Source organism: Sapajus apella, unplaced genomic scaffold (genome assembly GCF_009761245.1).
Source record: "Sapajus apella isolate SASKATOON/1434 unplaced genomic scaffold, GSC_monkey_1.0 scaffold2, whole genome shotgun sequence".
Classification (NCBI taxonomy): domain Eukaryota; kingdom Metazoa; phylum Chordata; class Mammalia; order Primates; family Cebidae; genus Sapajus; species Sapajus apella.
The window spans coordinates 43,939,719-43,956,109 of record NW_022436942.1 but is presented as its reverse complement, the minus strand read 5'-3'; the positions used below and the strand labels follow the sequence as shown (position 1 = coordinate 43,956,109).

At 32.6% G+C, this 16,391-nt stretch overlaps 1 protein-coding gene across 1 annotated transcript in view; it reads right to left on the bottom strand.

Annotated features, from left to right (window-relative positions):
- Window positions 1-16,391, bottom strand: part of LRRIQ1 (leucine rich repeats and IQ motif containing 1) — a 206,090-nt gene that overhangs the window by 58,943 nt on the left and 130,756 nt on the right. Inside the window, exon 23 of the mRNA XM_032297035.1 lies at window positions 10,962-11,063. Within this exon, the coding sequence (XP_032152926.1) occupies window positions 10,962-11,063 (102 nt within the window). The remainder of the gene's footprint in view (window positions 1-10,961; window positions 11,064-16,391) is intronic.

Sequence of the window (16,391 nt, the reverse complement as noted above, 5' to 3'; positions counted from 1 at the left end):
CTTTCCAAGATGTTGTAATAATTCTCTAAGACTTGGAGAGAATTTCTAGCTATTTCAGAATACAGAAAGTGTCCTATGAGGCAGGTAGGTGGGTACCTGATACAGATAACAGAGAAGTTTCTTACAAGGGGCAAGGGACAACACAGATAAAAAAGAGGTGCCCTGGACTTCACCAAAGTTACTATTCTTCCCTACTTACTCTGTGAAGCTTTGGCTCAGGAACCCAGGTGGCTTCTTTCTTCTTCCTTGTGGCTGTCCAGAAAAGGAGCAAGTGGGGAGCTGGGTGGTATGAGTGCTTTGCTTTCATTTTTGAAGGAAGAAGTTTTGCTAGATATAAACTTTCATGGTGGGAGATATTTCATTTTAGTACTTTGAAGTTACCACTACCATTGTTGCATTAGTTAGCTTGGGCTGCCATAACAAAATACCATAGGCTGAGATGCTTAAATAACAGAAACTTATTTGCTCACAGTTATTGAAGCTAAAAGTCCAATATCAAGGTGCTGGAAGGTTTTTTTCAGAGGCTTCTCTTTTTGGCTTGCAGATGGCCACCGTCTCTTCATATGTACTTGTTTCTGTACCCACGCACTCCTCGTGTCTCTTCCTCTTCTGAAAAGGACATTCATCCTATTGCCTTATGGACCTAGCCTTCTGACTGAATTTAACCTTAATTACCTCCTTCAGTTCCTAACTCCAAATACAGTCAAATTGGACATCAAGGCTGCAGCCTACAAATTTTTGAAGGACAAAACTCAGTCCATAACAATTATCTTCTGGCTTTGACTGTTTCTCTAAAGAAGGTAGCTTTATTATTGATGCTTCTTTGAAGACAATGTATCTTTTTCTGTGGTTCTTATTAAAATTTCTTTGTCTTTTGTTTTAGCAATTTTATGATGATATGCCAAGATGTGTTTTTTATGGCATATATTTTCTATATGCACATGGAGCTTCTGGCATCTACAACTGCAGTTTTTTCTTCACTTTTGGTAAATATTTAAGCATAAATTCTTCAAATATTACTTCTATCCCACTGTCTCACACTTCTCTTTATTGGATTCTAAATGTGTTTCAGTTCACTAATTCTCTCTTCAGTTTTTATTAATCTGTAGCTGAATCCATCCATTGAATTTTTAAGCTCAGTTGTGCTTTTAAGTTCTAATCTTCTGATTTGAATATTTTTATATATTTAATATCCTGCTGAAATTCTGCTTCCTCTTCCATATCCTCAAACTATTACATATATTTATTTTTAATTCTCCATTATCTAAAGTCTTAATGGCTCTACTTTTATTGTTTGTTATTTCTCTTGTTCAATAATGACATCTCATCTCTTTCCATGTTGATTTTTCACTGTGTGTCAGATAGTTTATATGAAAAAAATGTGGAGATAAAAAGAAGTCTAGAATTATGCTATCTATTTTTTGGAGATGATTTATGTTTGTTTCCGGTAAGAAGCTAGTAGCAAATCTATTTCCAGTTGACCTAGACAACTAACACCAAACATTTCACTCAGCTTCTTAGCCCTTTGGATTTCCTTCTTGACTCATAATTGTTTGTTAGTTTTCCAGTGACTTCAATGACATTTTTAAAACAAAAAATTTCTAGTTTTTATAGTTGTTCTCTGATGTAGGGTTGATTGGATTTACATAGTCCTCTATCATGAGAAGTGGATGACCTCTTTTTTAAATAAAAAATATATTTTTGTATATATTTAGTATATACAGCTTAATTTTGTTAAGAACATGTTTGTGCATGGATACACTTGTACTAAGAAAATATCTTCTTTTTATTTCCTTTCTTTTTCCTTTATTATGTGATGTAAGATTTATTGACTTCATAGCATTTAAATATATATATACATACATATTATATGCACATACAAATATATACTTTGGAATACAAATATTCTACTATGGCAGAATGGGGGAAACACAAAATAACAAGCTATTTATAACTGACATGGATAAAAAATAGTTGAATAGGCTGCTCTCAGGCCATAGATTGCCATTCCCTGAATCTGCCTTATCCAGAGATAAATAATTTTTTAAAACCTTAAGAGTTCGTTTTATGCTTCCCTGGACCAAATTCTCCAATCAGATTTTTTTCTGTAGAAAATTGAAATTTATTTCAAACCTTATATTATTAAATGGTGTGATACTGCCTAGAACATATTTAGAAAGGTTTAATTATAAGATGTCATATACATTTATTCTCTTTCTTAATCATATATTTATTGAGAACCAGTATGTTCCTGACACTGCTCTAAGTGCTAAAAATATAAGAATAAACAACCCTGACATGGTTCCCCTTCCATATTATTACTGGAACCACAACATATAAGTAAACAGTTTAAATTAATAAATGAGACAGTAGCAAATAAATGCCACCAAAAGAACAGGTGCTGTGAGACAGAGGAGCTGGTTAGAGAGGAAAAGCCTACATGAAATAGTGTTATAGGAAAAGTTTCTCACACTGGATAAATATGAAACTAAACAATAAGAAAGCCATTTATGTAAAATGCTGAGGGCACTGTTTCTAAGCAGAAAGAGGATAAAATACAAAAGCTACAAAATAATAAAGGGCTTTCAAACTTGAGGAACAGAAAGAGGGCTTGACAATTATAGTCAGGTAGGGCATGGTATTTAATATAAAGTCTAGCTTTTATTCAAAGGGCAACAAGAGGCCATGAAAAGATTTTAGATACTTAGTTATATCAAGAGCTACCATATTACGTTAAAAAAATCAAAACATGGCTCTTGGTCTTCAATTATCTAAGGGCTTCCAACTTACATTTCCACTTTATTTAGTTTTGTTACTGACTCTTTCTCCAGGTCCTTCTCTCCCTACTAGTCAAGTTAAGAAATGGAGAAAAAAAAAAAAACTCATGCAAAAATCAGATTACAAGATTTTGCTAGTTAATCTCTTATTCCCTGAAATGCAGGCATATTTCCACTGACAATATCTTTTCCAAAAAGAATGAGAAGTTTTGTCTCCTATCTCAAAAGTTGCTTGTGAGAATGTCATTGGTTAGTAGAGATTAAGTACTTAGAATAGTGCCTTGTACAAATGATAGGCAACACTAAGGAAGCTGTTATATTATATGATATATGAAAATTTACTCAGGATACTATAGAAACATAGTGAGTGGTGTCATGTGACAGGTTACTTTTACCCTAGTGATAATGTGTTGTTGCCATGATATTTCACACAGTATTGCCTTTGACCAAGGCACTCACTTTACAGCTAAAGAAGTGCAGCAGCGGGCTCATGCTCATAGAATTCACTGGTCTTCTCCATCACCCTGAAGCAGCTGCATTGATAGAATGGTGGAATGATCTTTTGAAGTCACAATTACAACACTAACTACGTGACAATACTTTGCAGGGCTGGGGCGAAGTTCTCCAGAAGGCTTTGTATGTCCTGAATCAGCATTCAATATATGGTACTGTTTCTCCCGTAGCCAGAATTCACAGGTCCAGGAATCAAGTGGTGGAGATGAAAGTGGTACCGCTCATCATCACCCCTAGTGATCCACTAGCAAACTTTTTGCTTCCTGTTCCTATGACATTATGTTCTGATGGCCTAGAGGTCTTAGTTCTAAAGAAAGGAATGCTGCCACCAGCAGATGCAACAATGATTCCATTAAACTGGAAGTTAAGATTGCCACCTGGCCACTTTGGGCTCCTCTTACCTCTAAGTCAACAGGCTAAGAAGGGAGCTGCTGTGTTGGGTGGGGTGATTGGCCCAGCTTATCAAGATGAAGACTACTACTTCATAATGTAGGTAAGGAAGTGTATGTGTGAAATACGGGAGCTATCTTATGGCATCTCTTAGTATTACCATGCCCTGTGATTAAGGTCAATAGGAAACTACAACAACCCACTCCAGGAAGGACTACAAATGGTGCAGACCCTTCAGGAATGAAGGTTTGTGTCACTCCACCAGGTAAAAAACCATGACATGCTGAGGTGCTTGCTGAAGGCAAAGGGAATACAGAATGGGTAGTAGAAGAAGGTAGTCATCAATACCAGCTATGATCATGTGACCAGTGGTGAAAATGAGGACTGTGATTGTCATGAGTATTTTCCCCTTGTTTTTTTAAGAACATGTTGTGCATGTATACACTTGTACTAAGAAAATATCTTTATTTCCTTTCTTTTTCCTTTATCATGTGCCAAAAAATTTATTGACTTCCTACCATCATTTAAGTGTTGTTAACTTTATTTAATAGCATTTAGGTTAAGGATTAGTGTGCTTCCTGTTGTATGAAGGCTAGCTGTATTATGTTAGACATTATTATGACCTTATTATTGTCTTTATTTGATGATTATGTATGATTTCAGAAGATGTGTATGGGTTCAAGTTGACAAGGAGTGGGCTTGTGATGGTTAATATTAACTGTCAACTTGATTGGACACAAGAATGCAAAGTATTGTTCCTGGGTGTGTCTGTGAGGGTGCTGCCAAAGCAGATCAACATTTGAGTCAGTAAACTGGAAAAGGCAGGCCCACCCTCAATCTGGGTGGGCACCATCTATTCAGCTGCCAGCTTGGCGTGAATAAAGCAGGCAGGAAGAGATGGATGAGAGACTTGATGGGTCTTCCAACTTTCATCTTTCTCCCATGCTGGATGCTTCCTGCCCTCGAACGTCTGGCTCCAAGCCCTTCAGCTTTTGGACTCTTGGACTTATACCAGTTGTTTGCCAGGGCGCTTGGGACTTCAGCCACAGACTGCAGACTGTACTTTCAGCTTCCCTACTTTTGAATTTTGAAGATTCAGACTGGCTTCCTTGCTCCTCAGCTTGCAGACTGCCTGTTGCAGGGCTTGACCTTGTAACTGTGCATGTCAATACTCCTTGATAAATTCCCTTTATATATACATCTATTCCATTAGTTCTGTCCCTCTAGAGAACCCTGACTAATAAAACACATGGCATATAAAAGTTCAAAAGGGATATCCTAGAAACACAGTGAGTGGTGTTCTAAACTAGAATCAGAAAAGTCTTCCTAAAAAATTAAGTGCCTGAGATAATACAAATTAGCCAAGTGAAGAGATTTTTCTGGGTTGCATAGGATGATGAGTCTAATTTGGCAAAGGAAACAGCACATTAAAAACATTATATAAGCATTTTGCAACTCCATCTATATTTAAAACTCTTTAATGTCAGGGTCCTTTGTATTTTTATTTATTCACCAAAAAACATTTATTATGCATTTATAATAAATATTTATAATGCAAAATGTTCATTATGCACTAGGGATTATGCTAAGGGACAGGAGTATTAAAGGGATACACGGAGCTCAAAATTTAGTAGGAAAACAGTAATTTAAAATACAGTGTTTGTTGGAGACTGACATAATGATAGATCACATTTTATAAATCTGCATCCATAATAATTTTGACTGTTGAATCTTGCTCAGTGGAATAAAATTATGAGCATCTCTTCTTAAGGGGCTGCCCTCAGGTATTTTGTTGCCTACTTATGCCCTTGGCATTTATTCTGCCAGCTCTTAATACATAGTCATTGGCAATATTAGCAAGTACTACATACGGCTAGGTAAATGCAAGAGCTACTTTAAAAGAATCTACACAATATATTCTGTTCTCTAAGCTGGAATTAAAAAGGAGAAGGCAGGAGGAGAAAATGCTTATAATCATAAAGTAAAAAGCATTACAAAAGAAATGCTCTGGAGTAAAAATTATAGAAGTTATAGGTTTCTTAATACCTTTAATGTTTAAACATTTAATACAAAGATACTTGAATATATGTTTATAAAACCATGAGTTATCTGTAAATCTTCTATTTTATAAAAGAACAAGTAGGAAGTATGTTAATGATGACAGCAACAGAGTGGGAATTAAGAAAACCTGACTTGAAAATCACGTATAATTGTCCCAGGGAATGGAGGAGCTAAGAATAAACTGGCATTCCTGAGAAGGTTGTTGGGCCAGACTAAATTTTATTTCTGACTTGACTAACTTCCTTACCTGACCAAAGCCAGAAGTCTGAATTTGGCCTTGACTTTAGAAGTAGCAAATTTGGAAGTTTCAGTAGATTAGGGCAGGCAAGTGACTTATGTATAAATAAAAATAGGAATAAGGAAGCAAAAATATAGGCTGTGTGGGGGAGGTTCTCATATATCTGAAAATTAAAACGTGATTCAAAATGTCGGAGATTTCTCAAAGAACTGAAAACAGAACTACCATTCGACACAGCAATCCTATCATTGGGTATATACCCAAAGGAAAATATAACATTCTACCAAAAAGACATGCACTCGTATGTACACTGCAGCACAAGTCACAATAGCAAAGACATGGAATCAACCTAGGTGCCCATCAACAGTGGATCAGATAAAGAAAATGTTGTATATATACACCACGGAATACTATGGAGCCATAAAATGTATGAAATCATGTCCTTTCCAGCAACAGGGAGGCCATTATCTTAACCCAATTAATGCAGGAACAGATAAACAAATATCATATGTTCTTACAAGTGGTAGCTAAACATTGGGTACACATTGACACAAAGATGGAAACAATAGGCCCCAGGATCTCCTAGAGTTGGAAGAGAGGGAGGAAACCAAAGGCTGGAAAACTACCTGTTTGTTACTATGCTCATTGCCTGAGTGATGGGATCATTTGTAGCCCAAACTTCAGTGTTGCACAATATGCCCATGTAACAAAACTGCCCATGTTGTCCCTGAATCTAAAATAAAAGTTGAATTATTTTAAAAACAGTCACTCTTTACTAAGAATCTAATAGATTTAATATTTAATAATATTAGGTTATCATAATAATATAAATAATATTATCTAAGGTAGCAGTTAACTCTAGGTCACAAATAAAATATTTACTACCATGTTGACACTAAATGACATCCTAAATTATATTAATGCAACTATGAAAAGGAATAAAAACCAAAATTGATTATGGGTTTCTCAGAATTTTATCTTAGTTTAATAACTATTCTTTACTTTTTTCCTAAGTACTTTAATTTTAATTGTATAAATTTCAGGGTTATATGATAATCTTTGTTCTCTGTCAATTGTATTTTGTTTTGATTTGCTACCTTTATTTGTCAAACAAATTATTACCATTTGCCTTCTGCCACCTGCTTTCTGTGTAGGAACCTTGGTCAAATTACTTATTAATCTCTCAATACTACACATTTATCATCTATAAAATGTTGACAGTTATAATACCTTTTTCAAAGTTTCTGAAAGCATTGAATCAGAGAATATAAAATTCTTAGCAGAGTACTTAATAATAAATTAAATAAAGATAACTAATTGTAAACAAGAACAAAAAGGAATGCCATACTTTTAAAATGACTGTTGCTAATGATTACATTTTGAGCACTTACTATGTACTTACATTGTGTGTTTCAAGTGTCTCACAAGAAAAATCTCATGGAATCCTGACAATACTCCCCATACCTAAGTACTATTAGCCTCCAATTTTATAGATGAAAAATAATGGTAAACAGAGAAGTTAAATAACTTCCCTAAGGTCACACAGCTAATAAACAATAAAGTTAAGATTCAAACTATGTTGGACTAACTCCAGAATCTACACTAATGTCCATTAAGCTAGGCTTGCTCTTATGCCAGTGATGAATATAAATGATGTCAGAGCTCCAAACTAAATAATTAAAACAGAAAAAGAGAAACTTGGCTGGAGATCTTCAAGGCAATAACTTCAAGAAATTGTTTCAAGTTCTAAAACAAGACCGGATAATGAAACCCAAGGAGGTATTACAGGTGATAACAAAGGTAAACAAAGACAGGCAACTGATTCAAAATAAATGTAAATAAACAATTAAATAAAACAGGCCAATGTTAAATATGCAAAGAGTTCATGCTCTCAGTCTTGTCTCATAGGAATAACTGGCTTATATCTGGCATATGGCACATATATGAAGTAACTCTGGGGACAGGTGTGGTCAAAGGCTCCTCTGACTTGTAGGTTAAAGATCTTAATCTCGTAGCCTGACAAAAATGGTCAACATTTTATGAATATGGAAAAACAGAAGGATACCCTATAAAACATGGACTGTTAAAATGGTATATTTTATATTATATTGTTTAATATAATTTGATATTTAATATCAACTATCCCTCAAATGTAAGCATATTTTTAATCATAGACAAACAGATATATCTCTACCATCCTTTCTTACTACTTATGTTTTTGCTAGGTATGTTCAGAAAAAGCCGCAATAATAATCAAATGTATAAGAATCATGGAAACCCCTTATAGTCAATATTGCAGAGTGAAGATAGAAAGTAATATTGTTTTTTTAAAAAAATGTATGCAATGTTACTAAAATCAACGTGGAATTTGGAAAGCAATAGTCAAGCAATTCTATAGTACGTTCCAATTTCAATAAAATCAGGAAATTATAAGACAGTGTGGCATACCATTGTGCTGAGATACTGTCCCACATGGAATCATTCAATATGAACCTACAGCAAAATTTACTTTTGATCTTCCTCACTTTTCTGGGGAGGCATCAGATGCCCAATTACTAATTTTATTTGCTCTTTTTTTTCTTAAGGAATGAAAGGTCTTCCAATGTTCTAAACTTAGATTTGGTGATGGTTATGAAACTGTAAATATAGTTGAGTTCGCTGAATTGTACTTTTAAAAGGGGTGCATTTTATAATATGAAAATTGTATGTCTAAAGAATTGGGTTAAGAAGGCACCCTTTGTTGGGTGGTAGGGGTAGTTAGTTGGAATATTTCTTTGGAAGCTGCACTCCATGGCATCAGAAAATATCTGTGAGCCTCTGAGGTGAGTAATTCCAGAGTGAACAAAATCATTTGTTTATTGCTGGCCAAGTTGAATCCCATGTTGTACAATATATTTTAATTCTATCAAAATATTAATCCATAAATATTTGTACAACATGATGTTCAACTTGGCCAGCAATGAACAATTTATTTTGCCTCACTTTTACTCACTCTTTTCCCCCTAAAAAAAAGGGACACAAATAAACACATTAACTGCTAAAAAAAAAATCTTCCATGTAAAGCTGTTTTTGCTAAGCCTATTCCTAAACAAACAAACAAACAAACAATGAAAACCAATAGTACATTAGAAAATCTGGTACATACATAAAACTAATTCAATGAAATTATGAAATGCCAAATATACTTTACTTGGTTCCAACAAAAAAAGTAAACTAAACACAATTCATATGGGAGAAAGAAAACAAAATCACAGAACATCACATCATAAAGCTTATGTGGAAATGTTCTATATTCTATAAGCCACTTTGTCTTTGTAACTACTTTAAACTATTCCCAGCATATTTTATACCAGTTCACAATTCAATAAAAATATCATACATAGACATATTACACTATTCTAGATGATAATGTATCTTCGAATTTAATAGAAGAAAAGAGGATTCAATAGAACCTATTATGGTAGATGTATCATTTATGAGTCTGAGATACATGTTAAAGGAAAAAAAACACACTGCTTATCTTTCTTCCTAGGCAGTTCTTTATTCTAAAGTAACAACATTCCTATTTAACAAACAATATCTGTAGAGTTGTTAGTGATTTTAGCAGAATTTCTAGATTTTTTTTAAAAGACAGTGAAATGGTAAAGTTAAGACAAACAAGGAAATACTCTCTGATTAAAACCCAAGCCTTATTTTAAATTGGAAATATATTTTATAATATTAAACCATAAATATTTGTTGAAACAATGTTATGTTTTGACCGGGTTAATGGGTACTAAAATTTTTAAATGTTTTACTATGGAAAATATTTAATATAAAAGAAGAATGTAAAGCAAACCTCTACATACTATCATCATCTATTGGTCCAACAATTTCAATAATTTCCCATAGTTGCTTTATTTATCTTTCTATACATGTTTTCATTGCTATCTACTTTAAGGAAAATTCTACACTCTGTGACTTCTACCCCTACATACTTCAGTAGGCATTTCTGGGATAGTATAAATTAGGTGATTAACAAACTTTTCTTTAGTTTGAGACATTACAAAACAGAAATGAAAATCAAAATGTTTCCATTTTCAGTTGTGCTATGAAGATGCCTAAATTTTAAGATTTATTTAAATCTTATAGAAGATAAAAATATCGAAAATGTTCATAGGTCCTTTTCATTAAAATATGATTCCTTTTTTCTATTAAAATTACTATTCAAACTATAGGTTAAAATATAGAAAAAAATTTATACGAGAATAAAAATTTTAAACTAAATATTTTATACTAAAAATATTTCATGTAAATTTTTAGTAAAAAAGTTGATATTAAAAGGAAAGCAGATGGCATGTTTTAAGTCATGCGCTGCATGAAGTTTTGGATCAAGCTTGCTGCTTTAGTACATTTAAATATTTCTGTTAAATAATTTAAGTTCCTAATTCTTCTGAATGTTGAAATCAGAGATACAATCAGAACTATCACCACCTAGATGTGCAAATCCTTCACCCAACGGTGAGTTGGGCAAAACTTCAAATATTGTAAAATATTTTAAATTCCAGAGTATAATTTACGGGGCAATACAATTGTGTAAACTGGCAGTAAATAGAATATTTCAAGGTGTGATCACTTCCACTGATACAAGCTAATACATTTACCACTGTAACATTTAAATAATATTAATGTCTCTGAAGATATAGCATTATAAAACTTTTACATACAAATAAAAAAATAAAATTTATGTAAACATTGTTACAAATTTTCAATTGCTATATTAATATTTCAGCACACTAAATTAGTACTTCAGCTGTAAGAACCACATTTTGAGTTATTCAAGTATATGTCATACATAATTCATATATATATATATATATATATATATGTATACACACACACACACACACACACTTTAGGATTTATTAAGAATTAAACATTTTATTGTAAATACAATTTTTAATCTTTATTTACCTCTCTATATATCTGTTATTAAGCCATACCTTCAAAGTAACCATCTCCTTTGGGCTGTGCCTTCTTTGGTGATTTTGAAACAGACACTTTATTTTCATTGTTTTTGAATAAGGCTAGACGCACAGTGGAATCTAGACAAAATGAGCGAGAAAGGAACAATGTTCATTTTTGTTAATTCCTTCTCTAAGTGGCCATATATTTCCTATATTGTGGTAGTAAAAAAGCAATATCCACTCTATAAGGCTTTCTAAAATTGATGATGATGTTATGTTAAGCTTCATAACACGGAAAGGTTGCCAACCATGTACATATTATTGGTTATCGAATTAAACACATTGCCAATACTTAAACGAACTGAAATACTCTAATTCTTTTCCATCTAAACTATGGGGAACTGGAATATAAAAGATGGAAGCAAAACAACTAATGGGATATGAAACAGATAGTAAAAGTTATTTCATCAATTTAACACCTAAAATACATTTGCCTTAATGTATTTTCAGATAACAATGATGTATAAATTTTATCCATATATTTAAAGCCAAGAATATTCAAGATCTATTAATTTTACAAAAAAGATAGTGAATGTAGATCATATATATTAAATTAAAAAACAATATTTTTAATGTTGCAAGTACCAAATTATGTATTATAATTAAATGCTAAAGTAGAATTTTTTAATCCAAATTAGAGAAGCAAAATAAGCAGAATTTGCATAGCTATTCTCCAGCATGAGCAACCTGACAATTTCCATTAGTCTTCTATTAATAACACATCTTTACTAAGTATGATTTACAAGTTTTGCCACGGTTGTATTTCTCAAGATTAGGGAAAATGTTTGACAATATTTAGGTACATCTCATAAATATTAATATATGGAATCTCAGGTACTATAGTAGTTAAATGTTTCTTATGCATTCACTATGAATTATCAGTAAGAATGATAAAAATCAGTGTATAGATATTTCATAAAATAAGTATTATATATCATTTAAGTCATTTACAAGAAAAATGGCATGTCAAAGAACCATTAGTCAATGAAGAAAGACATTAACATGGGCTTACAACCTGTTTATTATCTTATAACCATCTCTCTACTCTCTTGCTCTTGTCTTTTCATTTGATCTATGTATTTTCTGACAGCAACATCACAATTCAACAGACCTGGGTAAGATCCCAGTTTCAACTTTTACTAGTTGTATGACTCTGGAAAAACTGTTCTCACCTTCTGCCTCTTCCTCTGTCCAATAGAAATAATACTGTATTGTCTTTGAAGTATTAGTGCTACTATACAAATTAATGAGATCATGTGTGTAAAGCATCAAGTCCCATGCCCACATTTGTGTAGGTTCTCAACAAATAACAGCTCATAGACATAATTACGACATAAACAATGAAATATTTCCAGTTTATATTCTTTAAAAAACTTACATTTTTCATAAAATTTACTGGAATATATAAAAATAGACTCATAGTTGGTTCCATTTCATTCAACACAGTGCACTGAACAGAAGCTATGGATATTTTTTAAGTTCTTTGGCATTTCCTTGGTGAAATAATTATCTTTATATTTCTTGATTTGTAAAATCAAGAAATTGATTTTATAAACTCGATTTCTTGATATGTAAAATAGGGATAACAATCATACTTTCTTCATACTATTGTCAAGGCCAAATAATGTAATACGTTTAAAATATTTAGAAAGGTTACCAAGCTCGATTTACTTAAAATAATTTTATTCCCCAAGAGCAATAAAGAGTGCTACATTATCAATTTCTTTTTGTTTTCAAACATATGATTGCATCAGCACAGATTGATATAATCTTGAACTAATTCAAATTGCAAAAGGATAATTATAAGAAGCAAGAAACAGTACTTTACATGGGGAAAAAAAAATCAATTGATTTTTGATAGTTCCTGGAAGTAACTGGTAATAAGACAGTATTCTTACCTCAATAAAAAATGAATTAATAAATCAAAACACAACTCAGTATTTTTTTTTGAGATGTTACATTTGTTTATTAAATATAGCATAACATGGACTATACTACCAATAAAATGTTGAGGAAGAGCAGAGAATGGAAGTGACTTTGTTTGGTAGAGGCCAGGAAGGATTTCTGGAAGAGCATTGTTCACAGGTAGATATAGTGAAGACCAGGTGCACACATTAAAGTGTGAAGATAATTAGAATATTGTAAAAACTATAAACAATTGCAGAGACAATATTTATAGGTTCTAGGAAAGAAATGAATCTTAAGAAGAAGCTGATCCCAGTAAAGAATATTCTATAATAATGTCTAAGAGTTTGGGGCTGCAAGTAATAGAAACAAACTCTAGCTAATTTAAGTTTTGTTTGTTTGTTTGCTTGATGATCAGCAATGATTTTTCCAAGGGAGAAAAAAAATAATAGTCATGGCTTTTTGTGGTTTCTTGTTAGTTTTTCATATTACCATAAACATTTCTCAAGCTACAGTTTTGGCTCTGCTTTTTAGACTTACAGGAAAATTATTTCTATCACATAATTAGGAAGCTTTTCACATTAAGTAGGTTGCAACTTCCAAATCTTTAATCAAATGGGCATATACAGAGTACAGAATATGGGCCACGTGGTGCTCAAAGTTTTGGGATATTTTTACTTATAAAGAGATATCTACTTTCCCATGGTGTCTTGAGGTAAAGATAATGATCCTATAACCAAACAAAATGAATAGTATCGCCTCAAATATTAAAAAAGGCCATAAATTGATAAATCAGTCATATGATATAGACTGGCTAGAGAGTGTGGGTGAAATTATGCAGTATTTCTAAGAAAGATCAGTATTTTTTTTAAAAAAGCCAAGGGTTAAGGTAATTGTAAACAGTATAATTTGTGACACATTTTTATTCATTATAAAGTCAGTTTTGTACACTTAAGTCTACTCCTCTGTAATAATCAGCAGCAGGTTTATGTCATTTTTAAAAAATAATCTTTGTATCCCCCAGCAATGACTTTCCCAGCGTTGGGAAAATAGGTATTAAACAGACGTTCAAAAAATGTTTCAAGAAACCTCTAGGTAAGTAACCATGTCCCTATCATGCATGTGTCTCTATACTTAACAGTTTAGTATTTCATTTAAATAATATAATTTTAGTTAAGCATTAGAATATCCAAAATATTATTTAATTCCTTGTATAATCAATCCCTGTTTAACTTCTATGATTCTAACTTATCTCGCCCTTTTATTTTAGTATTTTCTTCTCACATATAAATCTGGTATTATTGCCCATTTTCTGCAGCTGCCAAGTATAGCAGTGCTGTAAAATAAGCTTAACTACCAATATTTCATCATCTTACAAGAAGTACTATTTAGTAATTTAAACTTCCCCAAATATAAGCATGTATTTAAACGACCAAAATGTCCACACATACTGTAAAATGTGTGACTTTTATCTAGTTTTAGTGACTTCTATCTAGTTTTTTTGAGTCAATTGACATTTATTGAATATCCACCAGGTGCTAGGCATGGTAGTAGGTCTGAAATATCAAGTGTGTTTCAGTCCTCAAGGATCTTACTATTCAAATAAGTTTCATTATTTGTTTGTTGACAGCACAACACAGTAACATTTGATCAAAATTCTTGTAAAATCTTTCTGGAAATTAATGCGGTAAACAAAATGCATCTTGAATAAACTTCATTTTGGTGGCGTTTTGTCTATACTTTTCCCTGTTGGTCCCTCCCCCTTAACATTCCTTAGATACATTTATTATCATTCTGCAACCTGAATTGCTTACTTTACATAAAAAATTAGCCTTTCTTAATGCTGGCTTAATTCCTGGCAGAAAAGCCATGTTATGTCTTTGTCCTATGTTCCCAGCCCTTAAACCTCTTACTAGCTACTCTCTACCAAAATTCCTGTACTCAGACCCCATTCTCTCTGAGCACTCTGAGGAATGCTCCACGTCAAAACCAAACACCCACTCCCTTTCTGCATCCACCTCATCTCAGTCTTGTTACCAGTTATATTCAATACTGTTAGATTATTGACCCTGCATGTTTTCAATAAACCAGTAACTCTCACCTTACAAAGGATCTTCTTCACTGCAGGACTTAGTCCTATACTTTCCTGGATATCTGCTAAATTTCAATACAGATCACCAAGACCAGTCATTATTGGTTCAAGCTTACGCCAGTCAAGAGGTTAAAAGCAATTACTAGGAAAAACAACTACCATAACCCAAACATAAACTGTAAATAATGACAACTCCTCACAATTTTAGATTTTACCCTGCGGTTTCCAATCAGTTCCTCTTCTTCCCTTTCCACCCTCCTCCTCCATCTCCACCCTCCTTCTCTTTTAATCAGATGTCCTCACTTATACCAATAGAAGTCATCAATACTGAGTCTCCTCTAATAGCTGCCCATAACATATCTTTCCTCAGTTTCTTGCTTCTTCATTAATGAACTTCCTCATAAGTATTCTCCCCTCGCTCTGCAACTGATTCCATTACATTCTATTTTCTTAAATTCATTGACCCTCTACTTTTTGCTGTATTTTCCTTTTCATCTTAAATAAATCAAATATTATCGACTCATATCCCTTGACTGTTAAAAATATGTACACAATACAAACAGGAAATATTAAGTGCTTGCCACTGAGCAACTTGCTCTAAGGTTTTCTGTGGCAGAAATTTGACTTAAACCCACCATACTTCATGCAAATGTGCCCCATTTCCTTGAGGATTACTACTTGGTTAGATTGTAGGACATAATTTATTATATTAGTTAATAGTTCCTATTCTCTGTCACCCCTCCTGCCATGCCCCCCACCCCCACAGAGCTAGATCACAGCAGTTTTATAGACGATGTTGCCCTCTGGTGGTTTAAAAATTTCAAGTTGGTGAGTTGCCTATGTAAGAAGTAAATCTCCAAGTATATTTAAAAATTACTAGTAAATCTTTCCGTGCTTAACCAAATTTAAATATTTAAACATTGTTTTAGCTCATTAGTGAGTAAAAATTTTAAATTATGGTCATTATCTGAGACAGATGCAAATTAATAGTGTATCACACAGATCGATTGAATTATAAAACTTGAGAAAGTACTAAACATTTTTTATTCTATAAGAAGAAAACCTAAGGCACAGAATCTTAAATGATTCACTCACAGATAAAAAAAATGCCATAATGCTACATCATCAACTGAACAGAAGATATACATCATGTGATAAAGAAAAAAATCTCTCAGGTTTTCTTTTTCATGCTTTTCATCTTGAATCTTCCCTTTAATGTTTCTAATCTGTATATCTCTTGTGAACAAAGAATAGAATGAAAAAAGTAAGAATATAGAACTTATCACTAAATTTTACATTGCAGCATTCAGGTTTTAAAGATAAAATGTTATGTTTCATTAATCTAATATCTTTATTTAAAAAAGCAAAACAAAAGTGATACATAGAGAAACAAAATCTTACACAGTAAT